The sequence below is a fragment of the Aquarana catesbeiana genome, linkage group LG02 (genome assembly GCF_042186555.1).
Source record: "Aquarana catesbeiana isolate 2022-GZ linkage group LG02, ASM4218655v1, whole genome shotgun sequence".
NCBI lineage: Eukaryota > Metazoa > Chordata > Amphibia > Anura > Ranidae > Aquarana > Aquarana catesbeiana.
This window is the reverse complement of record NC_133325.1, coordinates 683637712-683652097: the sequence shown is the minus strand read 5'-3', so window position 1 is coordinate 683652097 and position 14386 is coordinate 683637712. Positions and strand designations below refer to the sequence as shown.

The 14386-nt window shown below is 43.7% G+C and overlaps 1 protein-coding gene across 2 annotated transcripts in view; it reads left to right on the top strand.

The window, feature by feature from the left end:
- Window positions 1-14386, top strand: part of LOC141129023 (myeloperoxidase-like) — a 53278-nt gene that overhangs the window by 10867 nt on the left and 28025 nt on the right. For both annotated transcript variants that reach the window (XM_073616747.1, XM_073616748.1), the window contains exons 5-7: window positions 4731-4851; window positions 9301-9430; window positions 12740-12946. In XM_073616747.1, coding sequence (XP_073472848.1) covers window positions 4731-4851; window positions 9301-9430; window positions 12740-12946 — 458 coding nt within the window. The remainder of the gene's footprint in view (window positions 1-4730; window positions 4852-9300; window positions 9431-12739; window positions 12947-14386) is intronic.

Sequence of the window (14386 nt, the reverse complement as noted above, 5' to 3'; positions counted from 1 at the left end):
CCTGTTGGCACTTACAGACTTCTTATTCATGCACAAACTGAAGCATAGCAAACACAGTTTACTATTCCTCAGTGATGAATGGACACAAGAGCAATTGGTACTGATCGCTCACTGTGTTCATTCAGAAAAGACCCCCCCCCCATTTCCCTGCAGCGCATCTGGAGGGAGGAAGTTGAGGAGAAGCTGACAGTGCTACCAGAGGAGGAACAAGAGGATCGGTTTCTGCAATAAGGCAGTACAGCCAGTCCTCCTGCTTGGCAGGTGCCTGAACCCCCTTTTGAACTTGCAGGATCTGGGCCCGGTACAGGAGGGCCGACTGTACTGCCTTATCAGTGGCCCTGGCGCACAAGGTGATTAGGGTGTGCCCAGGCATACTTGGCACACCTCCTGTGCACACATATAGGAAGAAATACTCCCTCTTTTCTCCCCCCAGTTAAAGAGGTATAGCCAGACAAGTGCACATAAATTCAGTTGATGTCAGTTAATAATACTATGCTCTTACTTTCCTGTAATAATCATCTTTACCATTCCCAGTTGCAGAATAGCAGTAGAGTTGCCCGTATCTAGCAGGGAGATCTGGACTCCATTATACTTCTTTCACTGCTGTATTCCTGTGTAATAGTGTGTATAGTTAAATAAATATAGGTAAATTCAAACCCACAGTAAGTTTTCTGGGGAGACATCCTTACAAAATATTTCCCTCTTTTCCATCCCCTTTTAACCCTAGAACACCCCAAAAAAGAAGAGCCGCACCACAGATATGAACTTTTTTAGAGCCTGTGTTGCTTCTTGCCTCATAGAAGTCAATGGGAATGCAAAAGCATCTTGAAGCAGTATAATGCAGTTTAAAAGGTCAAATGTAGGTCAGAAGTTTAAAGCGTTTGTTAACCCAAAAGAAAAAATAAATTGATTCTGTTCCCTTAAAGCATGTTATACAGCACAGTGCTTGTGCTGTGTATTTTGGCCCCCTATATCACCTAAAATACCTGTCTGATTCTGCCTGGTTCTACCCTCCCCTCTGTATGCTGACCACGATATATCAGATAGCAGCTCTTTTTGTCTCCCTCGGTCCTCCTCCCTGCCTGTCAGCTCTCACTAGCGCTACTCTGCTCCTCTTCCTCGCTGCTTCAAAACTATCTCATCTTTATATCATCCCCTCTGTCACGTAAAAAGCTGTATCCTAGTGCCTGTGCTTTATAAAAAAAAATTATACCTGTGTTAACAGTGTCTTCCAGCGATTACGCTCTCTGCTCCTCTCCTCCCCGCCTCCCTGGCTGATATCAGGAGTCTCGGCTCCGCCCACTGGCGCTATCAGACGAGGAGAGCAGAGAGCCTGGAGTCACGTGATCACTGGGAGACGCTGTTAAAACAGGTAAAAATCTGCTTTTTTTTTTTTTTTTTTTATATAAAGCACAGGCACTAGGATACAGCTTTTTATCTGACAGAGGGGATGATATAAAGATGAGATAGTGGCTTAACAACCACTTTAAAACAACTTTTGAAATCATAATAATTTGTTAAAGCGGTAGTAAACCGCATTTTTTTTAAAACTCTGTAAGACAATTGCATGCATACTAGCACATTATGAAATACTTACTTTAGAAGGAAGCCTTCCAGCAGCGCGCTGTCACCGCTGAAGGCGCTTCTCTCTTGACCCGGTCTTCCTTCCGGGTTCACGTCCTCTGGCTGTCTGATTGGCCAAGCCGCAAAGATGTCACTCCTGTGCATGAGTGCGGGAGTAATGGACCGTAGCACAGAGCTCTGAAGGGACAGCGTGGGTATGCCGTCCCTTCAGAACGCATTCAGAGGTGACATCACTGGCTGCATGCAGTTTGAATATCTCCTAAATAGTTCAAGTTTAGGAGATATTCACTGTACCTACAGGTAAGCCTTATTATAGTCCTATCTGTAGGTACAACTTTAACAAAAGGGTTTACTTCCACTTTAAACGGTTAGAGACCAGCCTCCGCAGTTGTACTGCCGCAGGTTGGCTCTTCTGGGCGAACCGCTGCCATTATACGGCGGTTTGCACAGGCGCAGTTGCGGGTGGCTGCATGCTGCGGGAGCGTGCCTGCAGGTCGGGTGGACTCGATGTCCGCCGGCGACCCGCGATCACCTAGTACAGAGGAAGAACAGGGCTGTGTGAATGAATGAGGTGGCTGTGTGGGTGGATCCCCGCACGGCCATGCTGATTTTAAAAAGTGACAGCTAGTTAGGGAAACTTCTTTCTGTACTGCTGTCACAGGGGGGAGGGATGAGTAGCAGTCAGCGGCTGCAGCATTGGGAACATGTTACATGTTCCATACTAAAAACAGGTGGAACATGTTCCCAAAGGGAATCGTACAAAAAAAATGATTGGTTAAACTCACAAATGCTTTTTTACCACTACTACTTCTTTATGTTGGCTTTTGGAATTTACAAATGCAGAAATTTAGAAATTGGATTTTGAAAGGTTTAGCATTGGGAAACACATTTTGATAGATAAATAGTGCATTTTATTCCTTTTACAAAAAGGAGGAAAGAGGGACAGAGGGACTTTGTTCCGAATGCTGTGAATGCCGTGAGATATGTCTGTTATTTCTTCTTGGACTTCTAATAAAGACATATTTAAATGTGAAAAAAAATATTACGTTATTACTCATTCCCAGGTGATTTAATGCTAATTACATCAAACCTTGTGTGAGGTATTGCAATAATACAAAACACAATAGAATATACAGTGGGTATAGAAAAAAATCACATTTGTTTCTTTGCAGCCTGAAATGAAGAAAGACACAGTTTTTGTTTTATCCAGCTGTATTTCTTATCGTACATCACGGGATACAGAGCCATAGTACTTACTATGTGTGTAAGTACTATGGCTCTGTGTCCCGTGATGTACCTCAAAGAAAAGGATTTTTACAGGTAAGCTGTTTTAAATATCCTATTTTACTCAGTGCAACTTATAACATCCTAGTAAAAGACAGAACAACAACATGTCAGAAAAAAATAAATAGTTAAATTACTGAGTTGGAAAAAGGATCCACCCCCTTGTGTCAGTATTTTGTTGAACAACCTTTTGCTTTAGGCTAGGTTCACACTGCTGCAGTGCGATTTTACCGCGATTTTACCGCGAATTTACCGCGATTTTACCGCGAATTTACCGCGATTTTACCGCGAATTTCAGGAGTTGGATATAGCTGCGATTGATAGTCTAGCCAATGGAATCATAATGTAAAAAAAAAAAGGGTCTTAACTTCCTGTGTACTTCCTGGTTTTTGTGGAGAGTAGTGTGGTGGAATTCGCACATATGTGAACCAATCAATGCGATTCAAGAACGATTTACATTGATGTCTATGGAGACTAAATTCGCAACGCAACGCAGTAAACTCGCACAGGACCTTTTTTTCACGCAGGTTATATTCGCAACGCGTCGATGTGAACGGCACTAATGTTAATCTATGTCATTTAAATGACTTGCGAATTTGAGCGATCGCAACGGCTCAAATTCGCAATAGAATTCGCAGCAGTGTGAACCTAGCCTAAATTACAGCCTTTAGTCTGTTGGGATATGTCTCTACTAACTTTACACATCTAGACTTTACAATATTTGCCCGCTCTTCTTTGCAGAACTCCTTAATTTCAGTTAAATTGAATTCGATGGTGAGCGTTTGTGGGATTTAAGTTTCACCTTTTTCTCCTTCAACCACCGTGTGGTCCTTTTTGCTGTGTGCATTGGGTCATTGTCATGTTGGAAGGTAAACCTTCTTCCCATTGATAACTTTCTGGCAAAGGGCAGCAGATTTTCCTCAAGAATTTGACGGCATTTTGCCCCATCAATTTTCCCTTTTATCCTGTCCCTGCAGTCCCTGCTGCAGAGAAACACCCCCATAACAGGATATTACCACCTCCATGCTTTACTATAGGAATGGTGTTATTTGGATGGTGAGCTGTATTGGATTTCCGCCAGACATATCGTTTGGTGTTGAGGCCAAATAATTCAATATTCGTTTCATTTGACTCTAACAACTTTTCCCATGTGGAATATCAGAATCTTTAAGGTGTGTTTTGGCAAAGCTCAGTCGTGACTGCAAGTTGCCCAAAATGACCACAGCTGATCACAGTTGAAAGTCAAATTGCTTTGTGTGCCTTTAAGAAAGTGATTAGCTTCATCTGATTGACTTTTCATTTTTTAGGAGTGGGGTGATCCTTTCTCCAACTCTGGGATTCTGTTTTTGATTTTTTTTTACAAATTTTCCGACATGTTATATTTTTCACTTGGAGGGTTCTTTTCTATACCCACTGTATATTTGATGTAATTACCAATGTTGGCACTAAATCACCTGGGAATAAGTAGCAACATATTTTTTTTTTCACATTTAAATATGTCTTTATTAGAAGTCCAAGAAGAAATAACAGACATATCTCACTGTAGGTGTGTTAGTTCTTTTCAAGGTAATGTATAAGTATATATGTTTATATATATACTATATATAGTATACATGCTTTCTTTAATTAATGTAAAAACATGGAATACACATGTACTCCAGTGACAACCTTCCCAGTCAAACTTTAGACGGCTAAAAGACCTTTTGGAGATCAAAACCAGCCTCATATAATTGAAACCTGAGATATTTATCGAATGCAACTTTACTCTTTAATTTAGGTATTTCTTGATGGTGCTTTCCTCCAATCTTCAGTATTACACTATGGGAATCCATGCTAATTAATGTGTTTCTGTTACTGTCTAGATGTGCTGACTGCTGAGCAGAAGGGAATTCTTGGTGAACTGACAGGATGTGCATACCAATTCCTGCCTACAGTTTGCTCTCTCTCTCCCTACCGCACGATCAATGGGGAGTGTAACAATAGGTGAGAACAATAACAATAGGTGAGAACCCCATGTTATATGCTGCACTTATTCCCAGGGCATTCTCAGTCTACCTGTTTTACAAAGGCATAAACTCAAAGCAAAAAACTTTGTAGGTTTTGGATCAAGTGACTAGATGCTAGAAGAGCTTCATCTCACTTCTGTCTTGTGATGGGTGGTAGACAGAACAGAAATTAGTGGAAATCTCTATAACAGTGACACACAGCACTAAAAACATATTTTGCTACTAGTAGATTGGGGAAGGATAAAAGTTCTCTTAGGGGTGTTTATTCCCTTTTGGAAAAAGGAATGGGAAATAAGGGAAAGTCTCGACAACATTTAAAGCCCAAAACTACCTTAAAAAAGACCTTAGTGCCCTTCTCTATTTTTTCCCCTCCCATCTATACTGTATTATTGGTTATTAGCTAAAATAATATTCAGAAGCCTGGTGATCCAGTGGTGTCCTCTAGCGATCTTCGCTGCAACACACCAGGTCCTACACCGCCATCTTCTTCTGACATTACCAGGGGAGGCTGGCTATCTCTTCTGGGTTGTGTGCACCACATCTTCATGGGAATGGCTGCAAAAACCATGATTAGTTAGCCAGTCCGTCTGATGATACAGTACAAGCACCATAGAGTACCATAGAGTACCCCTGGACCTAGGATCCATGACATGGACATTCTAGGAGGCTGCAGGCACAGTAGACATTATTCTGGCCTAGGCCAGAAATAAGGAAGTTTAGGCCCCTTTCACACTGGGGTGGTGGGGGCGTCAGCGGTAAAACAGCGCTATTTTTAGCACTGTTTTACCGTCGTTTTTGCGGCTGTATTCGGCCGCTAGCGGTGCGGTTTTAACCCCCGCTGGCGGCCGAAAAAGGGTTAAACCCGCTCGTACAGCGCGGCTATAGCCGCGGTATAGCCACGCTGTCCCATTGATTTCAATGGGAAGGAGCGGTTTAGGAGCGTTGAACACACCGCTCCTTCACTGCTCCAAAGATGCGGCTCGCAGGACTTTTTTTTACCGTCCTGCCAGCGCACTGCTTCAGTGTGAAAGCCCTCGGGCTTTCACACTGAACAAACAGCGGAGGCTGTTTAGGGGCAGTTTGCAGGCGGTATTTTTAGCGCAATAACGCCTGCAAACCGCCCCAGTGTGAAAGGGGCCTTAAGGCTCGATTCACACCTATGCATGTTGCTTTTGAGCGTTTTTGGAGTTTTTTTGTCATGCTTGCCACGTTTTTGAGCAGCGTTTTTGTAGCGTTTTTACAGTGTTTTTGCTGCGTTTTGCGTTTTTTTTACAGTTTTAAAAAAAAAATTTGTAAAAATTAAAAAAAAAATGCCAAAAACGCATCAAAAACGCTGCAAAAACACTGTAAAAACGCTGCAAAAACGGTGCACATGTGTTTTTGATGCTGGTCCATTGAATTGTATTACATGCAAAACGCTGCATTTTGCATGAAAAAAGTCCCTGACCCTTTCCAAAAATGCAGAGATACAAAAAGGCATTGATGTGAACATGTTCCATAGGAACCCATGTTAAAAAAATTCCCATGCATTTCTGCAAAATGCAAAATGCATCAAAAAACGCGCTAGTGTGAATGGAGCCTAAGGATGAGTCCCCCCCCCAAAAAAAAAAAAAATTCTGTTAGAGAAGGCTGCTTAGCTTTCGAACAAAAGCCCAAACTTTATCCCTCTGGGCTCCCTGTTCGGCAGGAGCTGTGCATCATCTATAGAAGCAGTATTTATATCACTTCTGTATATTAGTTTCCTGCTGTCATTGGCTCCTAGGAACCATTGACATTATGGGGAATCCCCATGCCTTTTAAGCAAAGGAATGGGGATAGCAGTGACATCACAGCCCACTGACATTCGCTGAATATGGCCATGGCAATATTTGCTCAATAATGTCAAATGTTGTTGCTTGAACTAAATGGACTATGCCACCAATATTCCCTCCCCTTCTCTTATATACTTGTCATTTGGCTGATGTTACCATCAGGATTTGTTGGATATGGGTCACAGGGTTTTTTTTTTCAGCGAGTCGCCAGGTGGCGGACATCATGATAGATGACGGTTTTATGAAGGGCATTTTCAGGGGATTTTTATTTTTTAATAAATTACTTTTTATTTGTTTGGGTGTTTTTATTTCGAGGTTTAAACTTTTTTTGTTGAGAGAGGCATTTTGATGAGGACAAAGGGGAATAGTCCTTCTCCTCATCAACATTGTTGATTGAAAGGGTGCTTTGCGAGCTGAGGGGGTCACCCCTGGCAAGCCCCCCCCCCCCCATATTGAGGGCATGTGACCTGGTATGGCTCAGGAGGGCTCTTGGCACGCCAACTTGCAAGCTTGGATTAGGGGTCTGGCATGGAATTTTCTTGAGATTAGGGTCTGGCATGGAATTTTCGTGAGATCTCTCACAATTTTTGTGTTTTTGCGTGGAGTCCCCTTTAAAATTCATAGCAGACTCAAAGGGTCTTGTTGCTGTTTTAGCAGGGAACAATTTTCTTTTTCATTTTTGCTGTAGGACGTGCTACAGCAAAAATGATAATACAAAGAAAAAGATAATACTGTTTAAATTGCCAGCAATTGACATTCACTGCCAGCTTAAAAAAAAATAATATTAATTAAAAAAAAAAAACAGCAGACAAATCACTCAGAAGGTCTCCTAAAATAAAATACATAGCAGTTTGTTGGAGGGGTCTGTTTATTTTTTTAAACAAAGAAGTTGTTAGGGACAGCTGTCAAAGTAATTTGCTGGCAATTTAAAAATGTTTTCCTTTGTAAATGATAGTGCTGCTGCAGCACTTTCTTTACATCACAGAGATGGTCCTTCACAGGCAAGATTAGGGCACCCCCAGGCATGTCATTGTAGCGCTATCCCCTTGAGGGCCTCTGGATTTTGGGTCCCTCTAGTCCTGCATAGCCAGGCAATACGCATTTTACAACTTGCATCCAGACACAGAAACCAGTCCCTGGACTTGTTTTTATGTTTTATTGAGGGAATGTAACTTGGATAGGCATGAGGGGTTATGGGGTGCCCAAAACTGAGCTCAGCAACAACTTCTTGTACTATTTGAAGCAAAAATTGGTCCTAGACTGTACTTCCTCCATAATAATGTCAGTCTTTAATGGATCAGTAGCAGATATCTCCTGGCAGGTGTTCTATGTCCCCTTATTAGAAATTGGAAAATCCCAAACCATATGCAGGAGTACTGTGTCCCCTTTGTAGAAATAGTGAAGTCCCAACTGCTTGCAATAGCAATAAAATAGCAAAGTCTCAACTATGTGTAGGAGCTCTGTGTCCCCTCAGTATAAAATAATAACTCCAGCCTCAACACTCCATTTTCTACTCAACAACAACTTTGCTGGCCAGGATTTTCCATTTTTATAAAACCCATCCAATGACCTTGCCAGGGCTTCTGCCCCAGGATTGGTCAGATTCTCATAAATATGCAGATCACTGCCCCCCCTCACCTCTGCCCACTAGCTTCTAGAACTGTCTCATAGTTTCTAGAACCAGGGGGAGGCGGCAGAAGCCTGACCTGTTTAACCTTCCAGCCTGACCTAAATCTGAACCCACAGCAATTACCCAGACTCACTTAGGCTACTGTGAGTCAGCTAAATTTTCCTACCAACTTTGTACACTAGAGGGTGCTACATCTTTTAAAGTTGGTACTTTTTAATGTTTTATTTTAAGCATTTAAAAAATCACTGCTCCGGGCTTGCTGGCTCTCTCTGACAGTTTTGCCCTTTGTGTAGATATGGCAGCCCAGTCTTTCTCCAATACTGCGGGTTAACACTCAAGGCAGGTATTTCTCCAATTCAGCAGTGCAGTCTCTGGTCACCTCCCACATCCCATTTGAGTCTACCCCCGCCCCTGGCTTCTCTTTCCTTTTCCCCCTCCTGCAGCCTTCTATTCTGCTGGGACCTGTAGTCCCTTCCAGTCATAGTTTGGTAGAGCCTGTCTCCTGGGGACTAAATCTCCTATAGTTCCAAGTGGCTCCAAGCAGCATTTTCCTTTCCTAGGCTGCACATCAGCCAATTACAGTGTGCTCTGCAACCTGGATTAGTGGGCGGTGCTAAGAATGACCAGCTGCCAAAAAAAATCTTCCTGGCTGGTTGCTATGGGTAGGTTCTGCCCCTTGCCTGCACTAGCAGCCAATCAATGCTCAGTCCTTGCTGCAGCTGTCACTACAATAATGCTTTTGGATAAAGTGCTCCTTTACAAGTGGTAATGGAATTTAAGAAAATGTATAGTTTGCAGTTATCAGATGATAGATTAGAGGCTTAAATATAGTTAAAAAAATGCAGGCCCTGCACAAGTTTGATCAATGTGCAAGAAACTTGATATACAGTCTTAGCAAATTGTGAGTTGACATTTGCTGTCTTCATTATCAAAGTGTCCATTGGTTTCTCCAAATGCTGATTTGATTCTCATGCACAATTTGTAGGAGAAAGCCAATCCTTGGTGCCTCAAACACAGGTTATAAACGTCTCCTTTCACCAGAGTATGAAGATGGGATTTCCCTTCCTAAAGGCTGGACAGAAAATCGTACTATCAATGGATTCCCTCTACCCAAGGTAATATTAACTTTTCAAAGCAAAAAAAAGTGCTTTATGTGTATGGGTGCTTCCTAGTCAACTGGTCAGAGTCTATGTTGTTAGGTATACACTTTACTAAACAGAATGTCTTTGGGTCCTTAGGCATACCTCCCAACATTTTAAGATGGGAATGAGGGACACCTACTAGCAATTGTATGTAGGCATAGGACACTCCCCCTGTCACACCCCTTTAAAGAAGAATAAACCAAAAAAAGGTTAATTAAATCCACAAGGGTTTTTTTTTTTTTTTTTTACCATTACTATTGGGAAACACTTTTTAAAAGATAAAAAGTGCATTTTATATACATCTATATAGATCAGACCAAAATAAGGGACAAATGAGGGGGAAAGAGGGACAGAGGGACATTGTTCCAAATCAGGGACAGTCCCTTGAAATCAGGGACAATTGGGAGCTATGCCTTATTTTCAGAGGCCTGACCCCAAATTAAATATTTGACCCAAACCACTGCTCCAGTCTGCAGGATACTGTTATGCCACAGATACCTTTGGTCATTAGTGAAGCTGGAAGATTTTTCATTACTACAGTATACACATACATAAAAATCATTATTATATCTGGTCATAAAACGAGGAGAATCCTTCTGAGATCTCTGCGTCCCCTACTAAAATGAGGAAGCTGGGACTACATGTCCTGGTAGCCCAGTGAGAGGGAATGTTCAGTGTGTAATATACGGTGGCAGGTAGTACGTGCAGGAGAGGAGTAAGGGGTATACGGTGGTGGGTAGTATGTGCAGGAGAGGAGTGCAGAGTGTATGGAGGTGGGTAGTATGTGCAGGAGAGGAGTGTGGAGTGTATGGAGGTGGGTAGTATGTGCAGGAGAGGAGTGTGCAGCGGTGGGTAGTATGCGCAGGGAGAAGAGTGCGAAGTGTATGGTGGTGGGTAGTATGTGCAGAGAGAGGGGTGTGGAGTGTATAGTGGTGGGTGGGATGTGCAGGAGAAGAGTGTAGAGTGTAAGGAGGTCGGTAGTATGTGCAGTGAGAGGAATCCGAAGTCTATGGCGGTGGGTAGTATGTGCAAGGAGAGGAGTGCAGGGTGTATGGAGGTGGGTGGTACGTGTAGGAGAGGGGTGTGGAATGTATGGCGGTGGGTAGTATGTGCAGGAGAGGAATGTGGAGTGTATGGCGGTGTAGGTGAGGGGTGTGGAATGTATGGCGGTGGGTAGTATGTGCAGGAGAGGAGTGCAGAGTGTATGGCGGTGGGTAGTATGTGCAGGAGAGGGGTATAGAGTGTATGGAGATGGGTAGTATGTGCAGGTGAGGAGTGCGGAGGGTACGGAGGTGGGTAGTATGTGCAGGTGAGGAGTGCGGAGTGTATGGAGGTGGGTAGCATGTGCAGGTGTGGAGTGCGGAGTGTATGGAGGTGGGTAGTATGTGCAGGTGAGGAGTGCGGAGTGTATGGAGGTGGGTAGTATGCATACCTCCCAACATTTGAAGTTGAAGTTGAGAATGAGGTACATTCTGGGCAGAGAGTGACCTGCAGCATGCGCAGCTTATATCAAAATCCCCATCAGAGTCCCCATTAGAGTCCCCCCCTCTACAGCAGGTGTCCCCATCAGAGTCCCTCCTTATATCACGGTCCCCATCTGAGGACCCCCCTTTATATCACAGTCCCCTTCAGAGTGCGGAGTGTATGGCGGTGGGTAGTATGTGCAGGAGAGGAGTGCAGAGTGTATGGCAGTGGGTAGTATGTGCAGGAGAGGAGTGCAGAGTGTATAGCGGTGGATAGTATGTGCAGGGTAGTGTCAATAGGGAAGTGGTCGGTGTCAGTAGTTCTTTATTATTATTATTATTTTATATATATATATTTTTTACAATTGAATTTGTTTGTATTTTTTTTTTTTCATTTTTTAAAACTGCTTTTTAGGGGACAGTGAATGGTGTCAGTTGGGCAGTGGAGTATCAGTAGAGAAGGACACAGGGGGCTGGAGGAGGACACGGGGGGCCAAGGGATGACACAGAGGGACAGTCGAGGGTGATCAGTGCAATGGGTGGCTGGCAGTTACAGCAGGGCCGTTGTTAGAAATCATGGGGCCCCCTACAGCCTACCTAATGGGGCCCCCAGCCCTGCCCCTGACCCTGCATACCTGCCTAAAAGAATGTGGCTTTGTCTTCAAGGGGGGCAAAAGGGAGCACTGGTGCTCAGTCAGGGGAGATGGGGGGGGGGGGGGTCTTGGTGCTTAGTGGGGGGAGATTATGGTACTGGTGCTTAGTGGGGGGTCCTGGTGTTTAGTGGGGGGGGGGAGAAATGAGGATCCTGGTGCTTAGTGGGGGCAGATAGGGGGGCACTGCCAGTCAGTGGGGGAGGATGCACTGATGCTCTACCTGACTGCTTGATCCATCTGGCATTCTGTGTAGAAGAATCATCTCCTCTCTCACTTTTCTTCTCAGGCTAATTTCTCTTATCTAGAGGGATGCCAGTGCAGTGATAGCTCAGACAATCTCTCAAAAGCAAAAGAAAACTTGTCTGAGCAGTTACTGCATGGGCATTCCCAGCATCCCTTCTCCAGACTTTTTCCGTCAGAATGTCCAACACACAAAGTTTGAGAACAGGATATAAAATTTTCCGATAACAAAATCCGATCGGTTAAATTCCGATCGTGTGTACACAAATCCGACGTACAAAGTGCCATGCATGCTCAGAATAAATTAAGAGACGAAAGCTATTGGCAACTGCCCCGTTTATAGGCCCGACGTACGTGTTTTACGTCACCGCGTTCAGAGCGATCGGATTTTCCGACAACTTTGTGCGACCATGTGTATGTAAAACAAGTTTGAGCCAACATCCATTGGAAAAAATCCATGGATTTTGTTGTCGGAATGTCTGATCAATGTCCGATCGTGTGTACAGGGCATTAGAGGGTATCCAAGGAATTCCCTTAATTTTCAGGGATTTTCTCTCACTTCCTGTTTGGCTGTGGGACAGGGAGTAAAGAGAAATCTCTGCAATGGTAGAAATCTCCAAAGATGGCAAAAAAAAATTGACAGTGGTTATAACCCTCACTTGCTCTGTTCAAAATGAAAAAAAAAGTTTTACCTTTACTTCTACTTTAAGTATATACAGTACATGATCATACTGGTAAAAACTCTTCTAGGTAATATAAACACATGCAATGAATGGGAAATGCAGATGAATTCTTGACTGGGGTGAAGTGGAGTTGATCTGAGCTCAGCAAAGCACATGAGCTCTAGATATTGTTTGCTATCTTTCCTACTACTGTTGCTGTTCTTGTGGACTCAGTCTAAAAACTTTTTCCCATATTTTTCCCAGGCACGTGCAGTATCAAATCAGGTTGTCAGTTATAACAACAGTTTACCGATGGTGGATAAGGACAGATCTCTCATGTTCATGCAATGGGGACAGTTCTTAGACCACGACACTGATCTGTCTCCCGATACCCCCGCCAGATCCGGATTCTTTGAAGGGGTCGACTGCGAAACCAGCTGTGCCCAGACGCATCCCTGTTTTCCTCTGCCGGTAAGGGTATTGGCCAAAAGGACTGGAGTAAGGTTTGCTGAGATATTTGATATATTGACAAATATGAATTTGTTTTAGCTAATAATGTTCATATTCCATCCTAAATGCAACCACAATTCTAAACATGACCTCATCTTCTCCATTCTCACTTTGTCATACTTCCTGCATCCTAGATTTCTCATGAGCCTATTTTCTCTGGAGATTCTTTAGTACATGCCATGCAGCACTCTCCAACTCCTAAAAGTTTCAGCCACTTCAGACAAGCATACAATCTCATTGAAGTCATTTTTTTTTTTTGGTCACAGCCATAGAATCCTCATCTGACAAAGCACGCACTTTCACTTTATATTCAGCTTACTTATGTAGCGGTGTGTTGCCACTAGTTACTAACATCCACCATATCACCCTGCTGCCAGACCTCCATATATCACCTCTGAGACAATGAACAGTCATTTGCTTTGTTTTGTTTTTGTTTATTGGGGGATATAACTTGGTTGGGGGAAAAAAGATATATGGGATGCCCATCGATCAAATTACTTTGCCATCATATTTATAAATTAGAACTTCGTTTGAGTCTTGAAGAAATGATGCATATGTATAACATCTACAGTCTCTTCCCTGCATCCCCATGCAGATTATTGCTCCTCCTCTGCGTAACTCCTGCAGACTATCGCTCCCAGGAATCCTTCCCTCCTGCACAAACTTATTCTGTAGCACATTATGTTTCTTGTCACATCCTCTTCTACATGCAAAAGAACCCACTCTGAATAGTCTCTAATGCTGACTGATTAGTTGCTGCTACTAGGCCAGAGGTCTGCAGTACCTCTCCCTGGAGGCCTAGTAGTTTAGTAGCATGTGCTGAATGGTGGACTACTGTTCCCAGTTAGTCCAGACTGCAAATCCTGCGCCCTTGGGCCGCATCGATTTGACACTATTCCCCACAGTCTCTCCTCTGTTCCAGGACTACTCACCAATGACCATATAAAGATGAGGACTTCATCCATGACCGTGTAAGGACGAAGTTTCCTCCCAGACTTCCTGGCATGTCTCCACATCCAGCCCTCCACTGTGGTACACTGATCGACCTTTCTCTGCCTCGAGTCCATGATGGAGAACTTAACTGGACCGTACGTTCCGACAGCTTCTCCTGCCCCTCTGCTCCAGGAACTCTTCAACAATGACCGTGTAAAGATGAGGACTTCACCCATGACCGTGTAAGGGTGGAGCTCCCTCACAGCTATTACGTGATCGGCGCACCCCCCCCCCCCAGATGGGGGTGCCCTCTAGCTGCTGTCTAGTACTCCATTCTCCACTTCTCCCGGCCGACAACTCCCCCCAGTGGCCTGTTACCTCAGCTTATATGGGCCACTCCCTGCACCCAGATCAAAACAAACAGGCCTAGCTTGCATCATAGGCCTGCCTAAATTTACCTGTACTGAC